The sequence below is a fragment of the Python bivittatus genome, unplaced genomic scaffold (genome assembly GCF_059951505.1).
Source record: "Python bivittatus isolate LINGU-HERP-01145 unplaced genomic scaffold, Pbiv_v1 ctg000340_np1212, whole genome shotgun sequence".
NCBI classification, from domain to species: domain Eukaryota; kingdom Metazoa; phylum Chordata; class Lepidosauria; order Squamata; family Pythonidae; genus Python; species Python bivittatus.
In genome coordinates this window covers 22,869,240-22,886,335 of record NW_028277056.1, presented here as the reverse complement: position 1 = coordinate 22,886,335, position 17,096 = coordinate 22,869,240, and the positions used below count along the sequence as shown (strand labels likewise).

At 36.2% G+C, this 17,096-nt stretch overlaps 1 protein-coding gene across 1 annotated transcript in view; it reads left to right on the top strand.

Moving 5' to 3' along the window:
• Positions 1 to 17,096, top strand: part of UBL3 (ubiquitin like 3) — a 48,129-nt gene that overhangs the window by 17,291 nt on the left and 13,742 nt on the right. The window contains exon 2 of the mRNA XM_007435794.3: positions 16,987 to 17,095. Within this exon, the coding sequence (XP_007435856.1) occupies positions 16,987 to 17,095 (109 nt within the window). The remainder of the gene's footprint in view (positions 1 to 16,986; position 17,096) is intronic.

Genomic DNA, 17,096 nt, shown 5'->3' with positions numbered 1-17,096 from the left:
CAGCGACTCTGGGTGGCGTGTCTTAGATTTGAGTTCTTTCCTAAGTAAATTTTCTCCCATTTTGGTTATATATGTCTTCCTATGGTTAGAGAAGCAGTAGAAAGGAAGTTTATGAGCTCTTGAACTATCATCCTGAAGATAATCTTGAAATTGATACCGAAAAAGCCTAGAATGAGTTGTCCTTGTCCTTTTGCTTTTCATCCAACAATGAACAATGCCTAACAGTGATAACAATTATCTCTGTCTTTACCCAGAATAGGTAGATTATTTTGACAGGGTTTCTGTAAAACACATACTTTTATGTCTGAGAACTTGCTAATTCCAGACACAGGTTGGATAACAAAGAAAAAACAACAACATCAAAGAATTACTATACTGATCTAAACCTCTCCACCTGGCACCATCTCATTCAGGAGGCTTTGCCAAGCTTTGCAATGCGACCTAGACCAGAAGCCTAGTAATGGTAACTCATGTCTTCATCACAATTAGGATAGTTCACAACAATGTGTTCTACACAGGGCTGACTTTGAAGACTACTTGGAAACTTCAGTTGATGCAAAATATGGCATCAAGCATGAGAGTTATTACAGCCATGTAATATTTATATTGCTGCTGCTTCCAGTAGGTATGATTCAAAATGTTGGTTTTAACCTTTAAAGACTTGGATCCATATAAGTACTCAGTACTTATATGGCTGCCTATCTCATATAATGATTCTAAGTGGCTCACAACAATCCATAAAAACATGGCTAAAACAAAATACCCTTTCTCCCAGGTGTTAGACCAAACATCCTCTCAGCTCAATCCCCATCCTAGCCCAAAACTTGTGGGAACAACCAGGTCTTCATAGCCCTCCAGAAGGCTAAAAGGGTAAGGATACCTCAGATCTCAGATGAAAGGCTGTTCCAAAGGGCTGGAGTGGCCACCCAGAAGGTGTGCCTCTGAGGTCCCATCAGGTGGGAACATATAAGGGAGAGGACCTGGAGTGTGCCCACCCTGTCTAACCTAGATACCCTCAGGGAGAGGCAGTCCTGCTAGTAATATATTACTGTATTATGTATCTGAGATTGTAAACTACCAGGAGGCACACAATTTTGGTAGTATATAAAAGAAACATACAAATAGCATAATTTACTCTTCCAGTGGCAATACTACTTTGAAGAATATGCACAAGAGTGGAGAGGTGGGGTCATTAATGCTGTTCCCTTCCCTAATACTCCATCTCATGAATCAATCTCAGATTACTGGAGAGCATATGAATTTGCTTGCATACCACTTTTTAAGGTAAATAGTAAACCATTTAACCAAAGTTATCAATCTAATGACTACTGAGTTGTGATATATTCCCTTGCTATTTATGCATTTATGCTAGCATTTGCATTGGGGTTGAAGCTCTGTTCCCAGAATATTAAATTCACACTACAGTGACTGCTTTTGTTTCAACATATTTTGATGCAGTGGGAATGAGAACATGTCCACTATCTTCCCTTCATCAGCTGTTGAAAGTACATCCCCAAACACTTACTCTGTTTTATATTCTCAGGATTAGAGTGAATATGTTTATTTTGAATTAATCATCCTATTAAAGTGCCAAGTTGGAAAAATTATAAAGACTTCATGCCTGCATGTGTCCCCAGAAAGCCTTTTTATGGTGCCCAGAAGACTTCCAAAATTGCCCCTGAGTTGTATTTAAAAGGGGAAGACTCTGCATGAGGAATAATCATATTAAGTTCTGGCCCTCCCCACTTCTTTATTCTAATTCCTATTACTTTTTGGAATATGGTTCCCATTATACCACATAAAGGAAATGTCCCTCAACCTGAAAAAGCTCATGCTTAGTATATATATTTCAAAACAAACTGTTCCACAGTTTTCCTACAGCTATTTAATAATGTTATTCAATACAGGAATGCTAAACTTTGAGAACTTTGACCCCAGAAATGATACATGAACTTGTGTGAACCTCCCCTGAAGAAAAGTAATTCTTTCAGTGGTGTTAGGTTTGGGCAATAAATAAATAAACCACTTGATTCTCAAACTTTGAGCTATGGACTTACTCTGAATTTTAGAAAGGGCTCATTAATTCATTTTAGATTGATGTCTGCTGACAACCATGTGGATATTATTTTTTTAAGGCCATATTCTGTTGAATAACTTTAATACATCAAGAAGCATAAAATCTTATTTTAAAATTACTTTTTAATTTTATTAAAATAATTATGTGATAACGTATTAAACAGTTATTAAGTAATTATCAAATTAATTGATTTGGTAATTACTCTTTTAAAGATATTCTTTCAACTTTAATATATAGTCAGCAATTTTGGAAACAGTCTATATGTATAAAAATAATTTATATTAAGAAAAACTGTTCTTTTATACTGGGTCAGTGTTGTGTATTTCAAATAATAGTTGCTTTTTTTTAGGAAGAGAAGTATACATTTGTAAATAAACCATGTAAGCTGTTGCATATCTGAGAAATAATGTTGATATCATATGCTTTAAGATTTATTGTGTAAAAGAAGTGGAACAAAGAGAGAGTTCTAAAAAGATGATTTCTCTTTTCTTACAGTCCAGTACAATCAAGTTAAAGTGACACTATGAAACTTGCAAAAAAATTAATTGTTCCTGGAGTTACAAGAAACAGTTTGTCCTAAAATTTAAAATTTGAATTATGAATTGAACTTAAAGTCTTTTTGTTCACGCCTCCACCAAAGAAGAGAAGGAGACATCTTCTGAACATCTTGAACAGCTTGAAGACAATCAAGCTCTGAGCATGGAGTAGAGCAGGGGTTCCAAAACGTTTTGCCATCATACCTCCCTTTAGTGTAATCTTAATGTACACACCTCCCCTAAAAATCCTAATACCCCATAATGAACACAAATGCACAATGAAAACAATACAATGAAACTTTGGGAAAGGTGGGTTTATTGTTAGAGTGTATGACTAAAAGATTCTTCACACCTTCCCTGGGCTCAGTCTGCATTTCCCCAAGGGAGGTACATATCACAGTTTGGAAACTGGTGTAGAGGCTGATTCCTCCTAGGAAAGAAGAAGAAAAACTCTGAGAGTTTTTGTGTAAAATGGGCTTGGTCAGCGGGGAAGAGAATGACAATGGCATGAAGTATTACCAATAAGGTACAAGGACTCATGGATCAAGTATTTCCAGAATAAAATAACTAGGCATTCAGTATTTCCAAAATAGTGATCTTTGATCCACTTAGTTTGGATGCAACCAGAACCACAAGTAATGAGATTTGAATGGGTTAGTGGTTGACTAAGTTAAGTATCCTTGCAAATATTTGTATGGGAAGGGAGAGGGCAACTTTTTATTTGACTGAATGCCTCTCTTTGATAATACTTTTACTTCTTTCTCCCCCTTCCATAAGGAGACATCAGTAATTCTGCAGAGTAAAAAATGTCAATTTTTCTCAGGAAAACCTTGTTATTAAGTTTCTTCTTTTTCATTTTTGGACAGTTGTTTCAGATAGCACTTTAGAAAGAATAGTTTTAGCAGTGCTCACAGTTCTATCATAACAACTGAATTTCTCTGGTCTTAGTTTTACTCATTATAAGGTGTAATTGCTAAAAATACATGTTTATCATCATAGTTTAGTTGGTATAGCTCAGTTATATAGTTATGTTTAAGTGCTAACTTTAAAATTAACATCCCTCAAGGATTAATTTTGTTTTTTTCTGTCCAGAAGTGGTTCTTCAGCAACTCGTTTATAATGATTGGTGCCAAATATTTAACTCCCTGTTCTGTTTGAGAAAGATCAATTTGGTGTAGTTGATGCAACACTCAGTCTGGATATGGATGCCCAGGACTGAGGTTCCTGAATGACACTGCGGTTCTCTGGATAGCCTTGTACCTGACTAAATTATATTGTGTTTATTTAAAGCTTTTGATATTTGGTAATTAGTAATAATTCTGCATGCATGTGGCAAAACAGATAAAGACTGATTGGCCCAGTGAGTTAACTCTGTTTAAAGGTCTTTGTTTTTGTGGCACAGTAGTTTATGAATCATGCATAAAAGGCAAAAAGGTTACAGTGTTTTATGCATAGCTGTGAAAAAGCTGTATCAAAGTTCATTGTTACAGGATTGTTACAGGGAATCAGGCAGTGCTATCTTTTATCTTCAACATATATATGGTTGAATGTTTACAAACTTATTGAGAGAAAACTTCTTTGATTTTTGTTTCATTCATGTGTGAGCTACTATTTCTGCTAAAGTAGAACCAGCTCTTTACTTCTCAAGTGTACAGAAACAAGGCAAACCATACTTTCACAAAATTCTGTTTTTGTGATATAAATATTTGAAATTAATAAGATTTGACTAATTAACAAGTTACTCCTTGTTACAAATGCTGTTCACCAGTGCCTTGCATTGTACACAAATGTTCACATCAGTACCTAGGGGTGGATCCTTAGAGACTGGAGAAGATTGGATTAATATGGGTCTGAGGGTTGGTAAGAAGAAACTTTCTGATGGTGACAAGCAGAGGAAGATATGAGATCAGAAGACAGGTTGCTCTTGGGGAAAGGGGATTTGGTATCTTACAGCAATTTGCCCTATGCTCATTCTGGTACCAGATCACCAGATTTTCAGTGGCCCTAGTTTATGGCTGTTGTTTGTTGCCTATAAGAAGTCTTCCTTCATGCACAAACTCATGGATGAGAGGCAGACCTGATGTGGATTACTGAGATCTGGGGGGATCCCCTCTTAAAGTAGTGCCCATCTGGGATACAGGTATGACTGCTTGGGGTTATTGTTGGGCTGCTCTGGAGTTTTGTAGGCTGATTGTTCTGGGAAATGTCAGTCTTTGAGTAGGGTTTGAAGCAGCTTGGGAGTTTGTCATCAAGACCACCATGGATTTGGCCAGGTCGTTGAAGGCCCAACAGACACAAGTGATCAAATATTCTGTCTTTTTTTTTTTTTAAGGGGCAGATGAGACATGATCTGAGGGTAAGGGTTATTAACATTTGTCCTTATAATAGCCAAATCACTTTCTGGCTATGGTGATATCTGGTGATACATCCTGCCCCTACCACCCCCTGCAGGAAGGATAGGTCTATTTGATTATTGTGCCCCAGGAGCCTGATAGGTCAGTTTGATTTCTAGAGAGAGCTTGGGAGTTTCCTGAGTCCCTGGTGGTCAGCGCAGCTGAGATCTTAGTTGCATCCTGGAACAAAGGGGTTGGCAGGGTTGGGTAGGACTGCTCATGAGCAGCCTCTCTGTAAGATTATAAATTTAATAAATAAATAGATAAGATAAGATAAGATAAGATAAGATAAGATAAGATAATCCTGAGGTGGAAGGGGGATAGTCTTGATTTTCTGAGGAGTTCTGAGAGATGATAGATAAGACCCCTAAGGTGTGTGAGATGATAGATAAGACCCCTTGAATAATTTTTACCTGTCTCTAATTTCCTCATTTGTGGTATGGTGCTGGTGAAGATAGTGGGGCTGCAATTCCAAAATAAGAATATGTAAAGAATATTGACAACACATTACATGGTAGGGGTCCTTGATTTAGCAATCTATAGCAATCTCTAATAACTGAGCAAAATGGCTTTACTTCTGAAACTTATGAGGGAATTCCCAGAGTGACTGGGCAGGTCAACAATTACTTTCATGAAACATTTGATGCTTAATAAGTCAGGAAACTATACGGGTAGACAAGATAGCGAAGTTGTACAGAAAAAAGAACCTTTGGGATCTGGAAGTGTGCATCTGGCCCCAGAGTAGAGGATATTGTAATGCCAAGAATGAATCACAAGATATTGGCAGTGTGGGAGAAACACAGAATGAACTGTGCAGCAAATTATCTTTGCAACAGCCTGAAGGCTACATGTGGTTCCCTAAGTCCTGTGTTTTGTACTCCTTAGAGCCTCCAGAAATTGTTCTGTTCCAATTTGGCAGGTAATCTATAAATAAAAGAGGTGAGATTACCCACTAATTTTCAGTGACAAAAAAAACAAAAAGTCTATGCGGGCCATTGGTTTAATACACTTAAAAAAGTAATTTTAAAAATTAAAAATGGACCATTTTTTTTTCAGAGTATCAAGTCCATCCACATGTACAGTATGATGTTCTTATGTCACTTCCTTAAACATTATGGTCCTTGGCTGCCCAATTTTTTTTTTTAAAAGAAATGGTAGTACTGATTGCTGAAAAGTTGCCTGTCCCTGGTATATACTGTACCTTGCAATTTTACTAAATGGCTGAACTCAAGATTAGGTATCGAATATAAGTAGAATACATTAAAAATATTATGACTTCGGCTGGAATTAAATATGTAACAGCATGCTTCTAGGAATTAATAGAAAACTCTCTTCATTTTATGATTAAGAATAAGCAAAAACCATTATTCTTAACGTCCATGGATAGCACTGTAGCCTAAAAGTTTAACTGGAGATAAACATACTTCAGAATTAGGAGATATTTTTTACCAGGACTTTGAATTGGCAATTCAAGTTTGAACTGAATTATCATGATTATGATTTAGTAATTAAAAAGGTATCTGCATACATTGCAAGTTGCCATGCTTTATATACTTGCATGAGTACAACTATTGATTAAATACAGTAAAGAACACATAGGTTTATGAAATTAAGTATGGTTGGTGCTGGTAATATACAGCCAACTGCCTGGAACATATGGCTCCTAGCTTGAGTACTTCTCAGATTGCTTCCCAGAGCAACATAAATAATTAGCCAGCCAATTTCACTGCAGTAAAATCTAATTCTGATTCCAATAGGAGAATGTTTGTACCTTACATTTAACATCATATCTGGAGCAGGGAATGTTTTCTTAGTCTTCCTAATAAAGTAATCTGTGTCTTCTGCTTTATTGTGGTAAAATTCAACTTTTTAACCTTATGATTATTCTTGGCTACTTTTACTACAAAAACTATTACTATGTTTCTGTTATAGGAGGGGGGTTATGGTTTATGCCAGCAAATTTACTATAGGAATGAAATTATTTGTAACCTGAAAACAGCCAGCTTGATTTTATGAACAGAGGGAAAAAGTAATTTCCCACACAAATGCATTTTCAGTAGTGGCTACCAATCCAACCTTTATTTGTGGTTGGCAGCATAGGCTCATTTCACCTAAAAGCGTTAAGTAATAAAACGGTGCTGTAATTTTTATTTATATCATACATTTATACCTGTTCTTTATTCTGAAGACCTCAAAATATTTTTATTTTATAGTCACAGGAACAGTTCCATTTGATTGGTTGGGCTGAAAGATAGAACCTGGCCCCAAGTGAGTGTGCTCCATAAATGAAGATGGACTTAAACCTGGGTCTTCCTCAGTCAAGCCCAGCACTTTACTATATCTCAATGTACCTGCCTTCTGTTTAGTACAGTATTCTCTCCAATTAAATCTTGAGCTTTTCTTCAAAATTATATCCATAGGTAAAGGGAACAAACCAGAGGGTTGGAGGAGGGATGCCATTTAAACTGAGGTTATAAGTTAAAGTCCAGATAATGAAGCCACAGAGAACATGAAACAATTGATGATAAAACTAAAATCCCAATAGATCTTTCTATTACATGATTTTTTGTGTTATTTAAGTTTACATGATTAAAAAAAAATAATTTTTTATAAGCAGTCATTGGGATCAATGGCAAGACTGAACTGTGTGAAAAAAAATCTTTGGTTTTAGCCTAGTGCATTGTTTGACTCCGTCATTGTAGTTTTTAAGCCATATTATATGGCTTAGTATGTTGCACAAACCGAGCCAATTTTGATTTAGTCAATAACTGCATTTAAACCTAACCTGTGATCATGTCTTTCCTGTGTTTTTCTTAATTTCATTGTTCCTCCATGAATACACTACCTATGACAGTCATTGTCTACTCTACAAGGCTCTGCTATTATATTTTCCAGGAGGTATAGGTTAAAATGAACTGACTAAAAAAAAATAAAGATGCAATAAGTTTATAAAAAGGTATACCCTAGTTTTGCAGAGTTATTTTTTTAATAAAGAAATGTGGCAGTAGCAAAAATGATGTGTCAGCTAGAATAATATTTGACCATGATGTCCTTCTGGACCATCTGCAGGGTTGGGGATTGGAGGAATTGTTTTACAGTGGTTTTGCTCTTTCTTTAGGATTACATGTAGTCCCCAGTTTAAAAATGAGTTCTGTTCCCAAGGTCTGTCCTTAAGTCACATTTATACATAAGCCGGAACAGTATTCTTGTTTAATATTGTATAAGTAATATTGTGTAATAAACACAAACCATTGTGTATTTAACTTGAATCGTCGTGTACTTAACTCACGTTTTGCTACAATAGTTCTTAACTATGGATTGTCTGTAAACCGGACATTCTTAACCCAGGAACTACCTATAGTTTCTCTTGGACATCATGAGGGAAGAGAGGTCAGCTTGGTAGTCACTCCTTTGTGGGGAGACACAAGATTCAGTCCTCTCCCTTCTGCTTTTTTAACATCTATATGAAACTACCGGAAGAGGTAATCTGTCATTTCAAGGTGAGGTGTCATCTGTTGACAGGTGATACTCAATTGTTCATCATTACTCCAGGCCCATTTCCCAGCTTGCAACAACTTAATAGAAAAAAAAAATCTGTATGTTTAAAGATGTAGAATTATTTTATGAAAATAAATGACTCATGTAAAAACTGACAGTTCCTAACAGTAAGTTTTCTTTTGGATGGGGGGAAGAGTAACTTGATTTTGAAAGATGTCAGATTGGCTTTGGATTTTTCCTGATCTAGAAGAATTATGTTTATCTGTTTAGCACCATTTTATATGGCTTGCAAATCTAATGACACTCCTAATTCCCTGGAGTATTATATTAGATACTTTCTTGCCTGGTAGGAAAAACTAGGACATATCATTTTTTAGATTTACAAGCTTATATATTCAAACAAACATACTGCACTTCTAATGACTATTTATAACCTTTAAGTTATCCACCTAGAGAAAACGTGCAAAATGCTATATAGCTATAAGGATAAGGGAAGTTATTGACTAATTTGGATATAAAAATCCATAAATATTCGTAGCTATAAATTTACAGCTTTAGCTTTTTCAGTCTTGGAATATGGGGTATTCTTTTCAAATGCATTACAAGATTGTATTTTGGGAAAGCCCATAACTCAGTAGTAGAAGACATGATTTACATTAAGATTTTCGGTTCAGTCCCTAATAGCAGGTTGATGGAAGGCTTTCTCAGAATCTTGGAGGAAATAGTTGGAGTTAACCATACTGGTTCAGGTGTTCTGGAACCAAGTGATTTAAAAGATCACTTTTATTCATATCAACTTGCCCGCACATAAGAATGAAGGATTTTTTCATTTGTTCTTTTTTGAGGGCTGTTAAATTGATTAATAAAAAAGATAAGCCTTCTTCTACATGGCCTTATGTCAAATCTTTTGTTATGTGGGGTCTGTCAAGTTCCATTGTTTTCAAAAATACCTTAAATGACTGTATGTTCTTTCGGTTGTTTGCCTGAAAAGGTTTTATTATCCTGTGCTTGAGTTTTAGCTATATCAATTAATGTTTGTGCGTTATATTAAAGTTTTATTTGATTATTATGGTACTATGTAACCTGCCTTGGGAGGAGTTTTGCCTTTAAAGGCCATCTAAATATATTTTAAATAAGTGAATATATAAATATGCTGATGATTGTTGTTTGTCTGAAGTAATTGTGTTAGGAAAAAATTATACCAATTCGTCTGAATATCCCTCTTCTGGAGTTGTTAGTTTTTAGCTGTTCTATCATTCTATTTGTTAACCAATACATACACCATCAAATACATAAAAATTAAAATACTACTACTACTACTACTACTACTACAGTATGGTGAGATGTAGTTTACAGAAACCTATACCAGATTGGTTATTGCCTGGGTCAACAAGGACTACGCTATGTGTTCTGGTTCCAGGACATCTAGTGACAAGTGGGTTATAGGACTCAGGACTGTTGGCCGAGCAACCAGGGCCAGCAGCTACAGGACCACTGGAAGAAAAATTGTTTACCCATCGCAAATATAAGAAGACTGAAAACAAAGAAATAATGATTTGCTGTTACAAATCAAGTCCAACAAGAAGAGGACATCTGAAAAGAATGCACCAGTTCTGGAAAGAACAACATCCAGAATCAGAAATAACAGAAGAGGCTAGCAGATCAACATCAATATATAATACAAAATAAAAGATTCATAGAAGTAGGACTGGAAGAACTACAAAGGTCTACCCAGGGCAAAGAAATCGAAGCCTTGCCAGAAGTAGCTCAGACTGTAGAGGCAAACCAGGGCAGTAGAGGAAGCCAGCATAGCTATTGAATCATTTTCATTCCCAAACCAGGCACCCTCTCCTCTGCCTTCTTCTCAGTAAGAACAAAGCCCTCTAACTAAAAAACAAGAGGAATTGAAACAAAGAATAACTGAGCAACTAGAACAGCACAAAAACAACAGAATAAGGTTGCCTGCATTGAAGCTTGTCACAAAGAAACACCTAGCACAAATATTAAAAGATGCCAATACTGTAATATCAAATATAAGGACCAGCTCACTGCAAGAAACAAACCAACTGATGTACAGCACGGCTGCAGTTATAACTGAATACTTTGGATGCAAAATCAACAAACAAGAAAAAAAGCTAAATAGTGCACCACCAAAGTGGAAGATCAGGTTGGAAAATAAGATCAGCATGCTAAGAACAGATGCAAGCAAGCTAGAACAGATGAAAGAAAAGAAGTTGAAGAACAAAAAGACCAAAGATTACCTGATCAAGAAATATCACTTAGAAACAAGGAAGATCAAGGAAGCCCTGGAAATAATAAAGCAACTAATAACAGCCATAGCCAAAATCAGCAGATACAAAGCTCAGATTGCACACTGAGATTGCACAGGCAATCTCCAAATGTTTCTCCAATCCATCAATGGAGAGACTGCAATGAACCAGTCAACACCTGAGAAAGAAAAAAGAGTGAAGTTCTGGGCACAGCTATGGGGCAACCCAAAGCAATACAACAAGAATGCAGCTTGGATAAAGGAGGTAGATAAGAATAAAAAGGAAGCTGAAATAAAAGAACTTGTAATAACAGCAGAAATGGTGGAGAAAGGGGCAAGGAAGATCAAGAATTGGTCAGGACCAAGTGAAGATGAACTGCATGGCTTTTGGTTGAAACATCTGACTGCCCTGCACCCACTCATTGCCAAGCAGTTTAACAACATACTGCAAGGAGGTGAAACTGAAGATTGGTTAACATCTGGCAAAACCTACCTGATAATGAAAAATCCAACAAAAGGGGCAGCATGAGGCAACTACAGGCCAATTTAATGGCCTGCTTACCAACAACTTTCAAATTGCTAACTGGTGTTATAACTGATGCAATCCAACAGCATCTAATTGAAAACAAGTTCTTTCAACCTGAGCAGAAAGGAAACCACCCAAACAGCAGGGGAACAGAAGATCAGCTCTTAATTGACAAGATGATTTTGGAAAACTGCAGGAAAAGGAAGACCAACTTGAATGTAGCTTGGATTGATTACAAGAAGGCATTCGACTCCCTGCCACCTGTTTGGATAATCAAGTGCCTAGAAATAACAGGAGTCAGTAGAAACATCAGAAGCTTTGTGCAAAGATCAGTGGCACAATGGAAGACACAGTTTCTGGTCAATGCTGATACACTGGGAGAGGTTAATATAAAGAGAGGAATCTTTAAAGGAGACTCACTATCACCACTAGTGTTTGTCATTGCATTGATTCCTCTGTCAACAATACTGAACAAGTCAGGCCATGGCTACCAAACATCAAAAACATCTGCCAGGCTATCCCACCTCCTTTACATGGACAATCTGAAGCTGTATGGAAAAACACCATCTGAAATAGAACCACTGCTATCCAAATATACACCCAAGATACTGCAGTGGAGTTTGGACTGGACAAATTTGCCACCCTTACCACCAACAGGGGAAAAATAGTGAAAACTGAAGGAATCAAGATGCCCTATGGAAATAACACCAAGAGTCTGGAGGAAGAAGGTCACTACAAATATCTGAGCATCCTTCAAGCTGAAATCATTAAGCACATTGAAGTCAAGAAGAAGGTTAGTAATGAATACATCATGAGAGCGAAGAAGATCTTAAAGTCCAAACTCAGTGGAGGAAATACCATCAAGGGAATTAACACCTGGGCAGTTCCAGTCATTAGATACACAGCTGGAATAGTGGACTGGACTCAAGCAGAACTAGATGCCCTGGATAGGAAGACCAGAAAAATAATTACAGTGAATCATGTCCTTCATCCACAAAGCAATGTTGACAGACTCTACTTACCAAGGAGCATTGGTGGGCATGGAATGTTGCAAGTACACCCGACAGTTGAAGAAGACAAAAGGGCATTGGAAGAATATATGAAGGACATTGAAGAAGATGCACTGAAGCTAGTACACCATGAAGGCTTACTGAATACTGAAGAGACCAAACTGGCCTATAAGAAAGACCAAATGAAGGATAGAAAAGAGACATGGCAAGGCAAAGTATTATATGGCCAGTACACAAAAAAAAACTAGCAGGCAAAGCAGATAACAAGACCTGGGAATGGCTAAGAGCAGGAAAGTTGAAGAAAAAGATAGAGGGGCTAATTCTGTTGCACAAGATCAAACCTTAAGAACAAATGCATACAAAGCCAGAATTAAGAAGACAGCAACAGACAGCAAATGCCGCCTCTGCAAAGAAACTGAAGAAACAGTGGACCACCTAGTCAGCTGCTGCAAGAAGATCGCACAGACTGACTACATACAGTGGCATGACAAAGTAGCAACAATGGTGCATTGGAATATCTGCAAGAAATACCATTTGCCTGCAAGCAAGAACTGGTGGGACCACAAAACAGAGAAAGTAATGAACAATGAAGATGCTAAACTGCTCTGGGACCTTAGAATTCAGACAGACAAGCACCTGCCACACAATACCCCAGAGTTAACAATTGTTGATAAGAAAGACAAATAAGTCTAGATAGTGGACATTGCAATACCTGGAGACAGCAGAATAGAAGAGAAAGAACTGGAGAAAATCACAAAATACAAAGACCTGCAAATAGAAATAGAATGACTGTGGCAAAAGAAAGCAAAGGTAGTACCAGTAGTAATAGGCGCCTCAGGTGCAATCCCAAAACAACTGGAGCACCACTTGAAAACCATCGGCATTGACAAAATCACCATCAGTCAATTTCAGAAGGCAGCTTCACTTGGAACAGGAACCTGTGAGGATACCTTTAACACCATCAAACAACAACATCCGCCTATTCCAGGTCTTTGGGAAGGACTTGATAGGTGGATAAAAATGCCAAATCCAGTCTAAACAACTGGCTGACTGTGCAACCAACAACAATAATAATGTATAACATTTGTTGATAATAGTATATTGCTCTTCCTTGTATCTTCTGTGGGGAAGGGATTCATCTCTCCCACATCCTATCTTATTCCCTCAAGAGTTATTTCTGGGAAGGCTTCTTTTGTACTGTCTTGTCTTACACTACCATTGTCTCTCAGTGAGAAACTAGTTATTCTGCCCTACCCATTAAGAAGTGTGGGTGCTCTGAATTCCATAAGAATTTTTTCTCTGGGGAGGCATAGTTTAATTGGGCATGCTCAATGTTCTGTTATCATCAAAATGGATGAAGGCTGGAATATGGCAGGCTATTCTACTGCTGCATATGCAAACATCAGATCCCTGAAATTATCCCTCTACTTACAAATTGATACAGTGAAGGTGAAAGAGCAAGAATTGTTTGCAAATCTGTTTGCAGTCATAAATCCCAGAGTGGATTTTAGAATAGGTTGTGATCTCTGAGGAAATCTATTAGCTCTTACATATTACACAAGGCGATTCAAAAATTTAAGGAATTCCTGAGTCTGAAAACACTGCTTGTAATCTAGTGTTTAAAATTCATTCTAAAGATGCAAATGTAGTGAGTCAATCATGAGAACATTCAGAAAAAATATAGATATCAACTCTAAAGATTATGTTGCAAAAATGTGTCCATAAATATGTGAGACGTAAAAATAAATATAATACGAATAAAGAAGTATATATAAAGATGATAGATTTATATGTGTGCTTAACTAAGAAATGTTACTGCATGTTGTATAGAAATAAAAGGAGAAACAATTCATTGGCAATTTTATTTTGGTTTTGAAAACTGTTCAGGACTACAGTGTGATGTTGTTGACATGTTTAAATCAATATTACCACTATGCAGAATCAGTTGTTCCTAACAAAGGAATAACTGCTCTATCTATATCACATGTTAGACATGCATTATAAAGCCAAAAATAATCTAGTGTAATGTCTCAAGTTTACATTTTTTGCTTTTTCTTTTTTTAAAAGTCATTCAACCTAAGGAAACATTGCATAGCTCCATCTTGTGTGCCAGTTGTGATCTCCCACATATTATGTCAGCAATTTTCCCAAATCTATTAAAAAGTTATCTGATCAAAAAAATGAATTAAGATTACTTTGGCAACATTTGTTCTTGATAAATGAATGCTAATTTCTGGTAATTATCACATTATTTTCAAGTTATTTATAGAACAATCTCTTTATGAACTACTTTAGAATCTTCCCAGGTATTGATGTCAGAATGACTGGCCTGTAGTTCACTGGAACTTTCTTTTTACCACTTTGGAAGATTGGGCTGAGTTGCTCTGCTCTAGTCATCTGGCACTTGACTAGTTTTCCAGGATTCCACAAAGATAAAGGTTTGACTATCCAATCAATTAGTTCTTTCAGCACCCTAGGATGCACTTATCTGGTTGTGAAAATTTAAACTTATTCAAAGTAAAGAGGTATTCCCTGATCATTTTTCTCAAGCTTCAACCTTGCCCTTCATCCTGCTTTTCCTCATTTCCTAGTGAGACACAAAACTTTTTGTTTCGTTAGATAAAACTGAATAGGGGTTGAGTACCTTTGTGTTTCCTTTGTTATCTGTTAGCGTGTTGCCATCTTTATTGAGCAGCTGGTATACTACTTCTTTTCTTTCCCTTTTATTTTGAATCTTAAAGGTGATTTTAGTATTCTTAGCACTTTTTGCTAACCTCAGCTCATTCTGAGATTTTGTTTTCCTAATATTATCTCTACTGTTGTGAGCTACCTGTCTGTACACTTCTTTTGTGACCTGGCCCTGTTTCCATTTCCTGTATGTGTTCTTTTTTGTTTTTAGATTCTCCCTAAGATTTGGGTAGCCATGTCAGCTGCTTCTGCTGCCCTTCATTTTTTTCTTCTCATTGAATTTTTTTGCAGTTGTACTTTTGGTAGCTTTGATACTTGTTTTTTAGGAACTGTCACTCATCTTGAGCTCATTTTCCCATAAGTTTTTTTCTGTCATGTGACCTTACTTAGTATTGTGCTGAGTTTATTAAAATCCACATTTTAGTCTAAAATATAAAACTGACTATCCTCAATTTTAGTTTACCTTCAGATCAAGAACTCCATCATTACAGAGTTACTTTCCTTAATGTTCCTTCCACTTCCTCAACTAAATGTTCTTTATTGATTAATATTAAGTCAAGCATACAATAATTGATCATCTGATGTCTGTGAAGGAGAAAACTGTCAGCAAGACAAGTCTGGAATTTCCTGAAAAGACTATGCTTCACAGTGTTTCTCCTCCACTAGATGTCAGGGTAATTAAAGTTTTCCATCACTGCAACTTCATGTATCTTTGAAAGATGTGCAGTTTGCTTTTGGAAGGACTCATCCACTTCTTATTATGCAAGCAATAGTAGGCATCAACAACAATACTGAACTTCTTATTCCTTTCATTTTAATCATGATACTCTGTACAGTACAGTGTTGTCAAATTCATTCATTTGGATTTCTGAGCAGGAATGGATATTTTTAACCTACAGTATAACTTTTCCCTTTCCTTTGTTTTTGTTACCTTTGAACAAATGTATCCTTCAATTACTATATTGTTATGGGAGTTACTCCACCAGGTTTCTGTTATACTTACTAAATCACACTTGGCCTTTTGTAGTAAAGCTCATTTTATTTATTTCCCATACTTCAACCATTAGTATACAGGCAAAAGGCTATGTATTCTATGAGCCAACTTTCATTTTTTTCCTGATATTTCTTGGGTGGTTTCATGCTTTTTAACCCACATTTCCAGTTTGTACAGAACACAAGTCTTTGTGGTCTTACTTCAAGTTTTTCTTTTCCACCCGCCCCTCCCCCCAAGATTTTGCTTTACACTGTGCTAATCAGGATCATGATGCTTTGGCCAAACACATTTTTATCAGTCCTTGAGAGGCCAGCAGTCCTTTCATATGTATCTTATTCTGCATCCCTAACTATGGCTGTATACAGTATGTCAATGTGGTATGATATTTTCAGTCAAACACATATTTGTATTTGAGCATAAAGGGCACATATGACATGTTAAATAAGTCATTTAAGCTAAAATGTTTAAAAAGAATTTGGTGTTAGTGGTAATTTAATATTAATTACATTAATGTTAATTGTTATATAATAAGTATCATTATATAACATTAAATTATTACAGAATCATATTTGATATCTTGATGTTCACAGAATCATATTTGATGTTATCTTGATGTTAACTGTTCTGTGTCCTTCTAAAATCAGTAAGTCCCATTATTTTAGACTATTGTTACACTTCTACTGAGTTTGTTTTCTAAAAGGAATAGCTAATTGTCTCTTTCTTTCAGCCAATATCTAAACTTATTATTGGGTTATGTATCAGAAAAAGAGGAAAAAGAAAAAAAGTAGGGACATCACCTTTTCATTTAGTATCTATAATTCTGTTACATTATTGTAAACACAAGTCTGTCTTTTTTACATTTTTTATTTCTGAATACAGTGCATGTATTGTCATGTAATTCTTTCAGTCTTTAATGAATATTCTAGGCACTTTTAGCAAAAAATTGCCTCTGTAATTTAGGATAGATCTTCCTAATATTTTACTTTCTTTTGCAGATAAATTTGCGCCTCATTTTGGTAAGTGGAAAAACGAAAGAGTTCTTGTTCTCACCAAATGATTCAGCAGCAGACATTGCAAAACATGTATATGACAACTGGCCAATGGG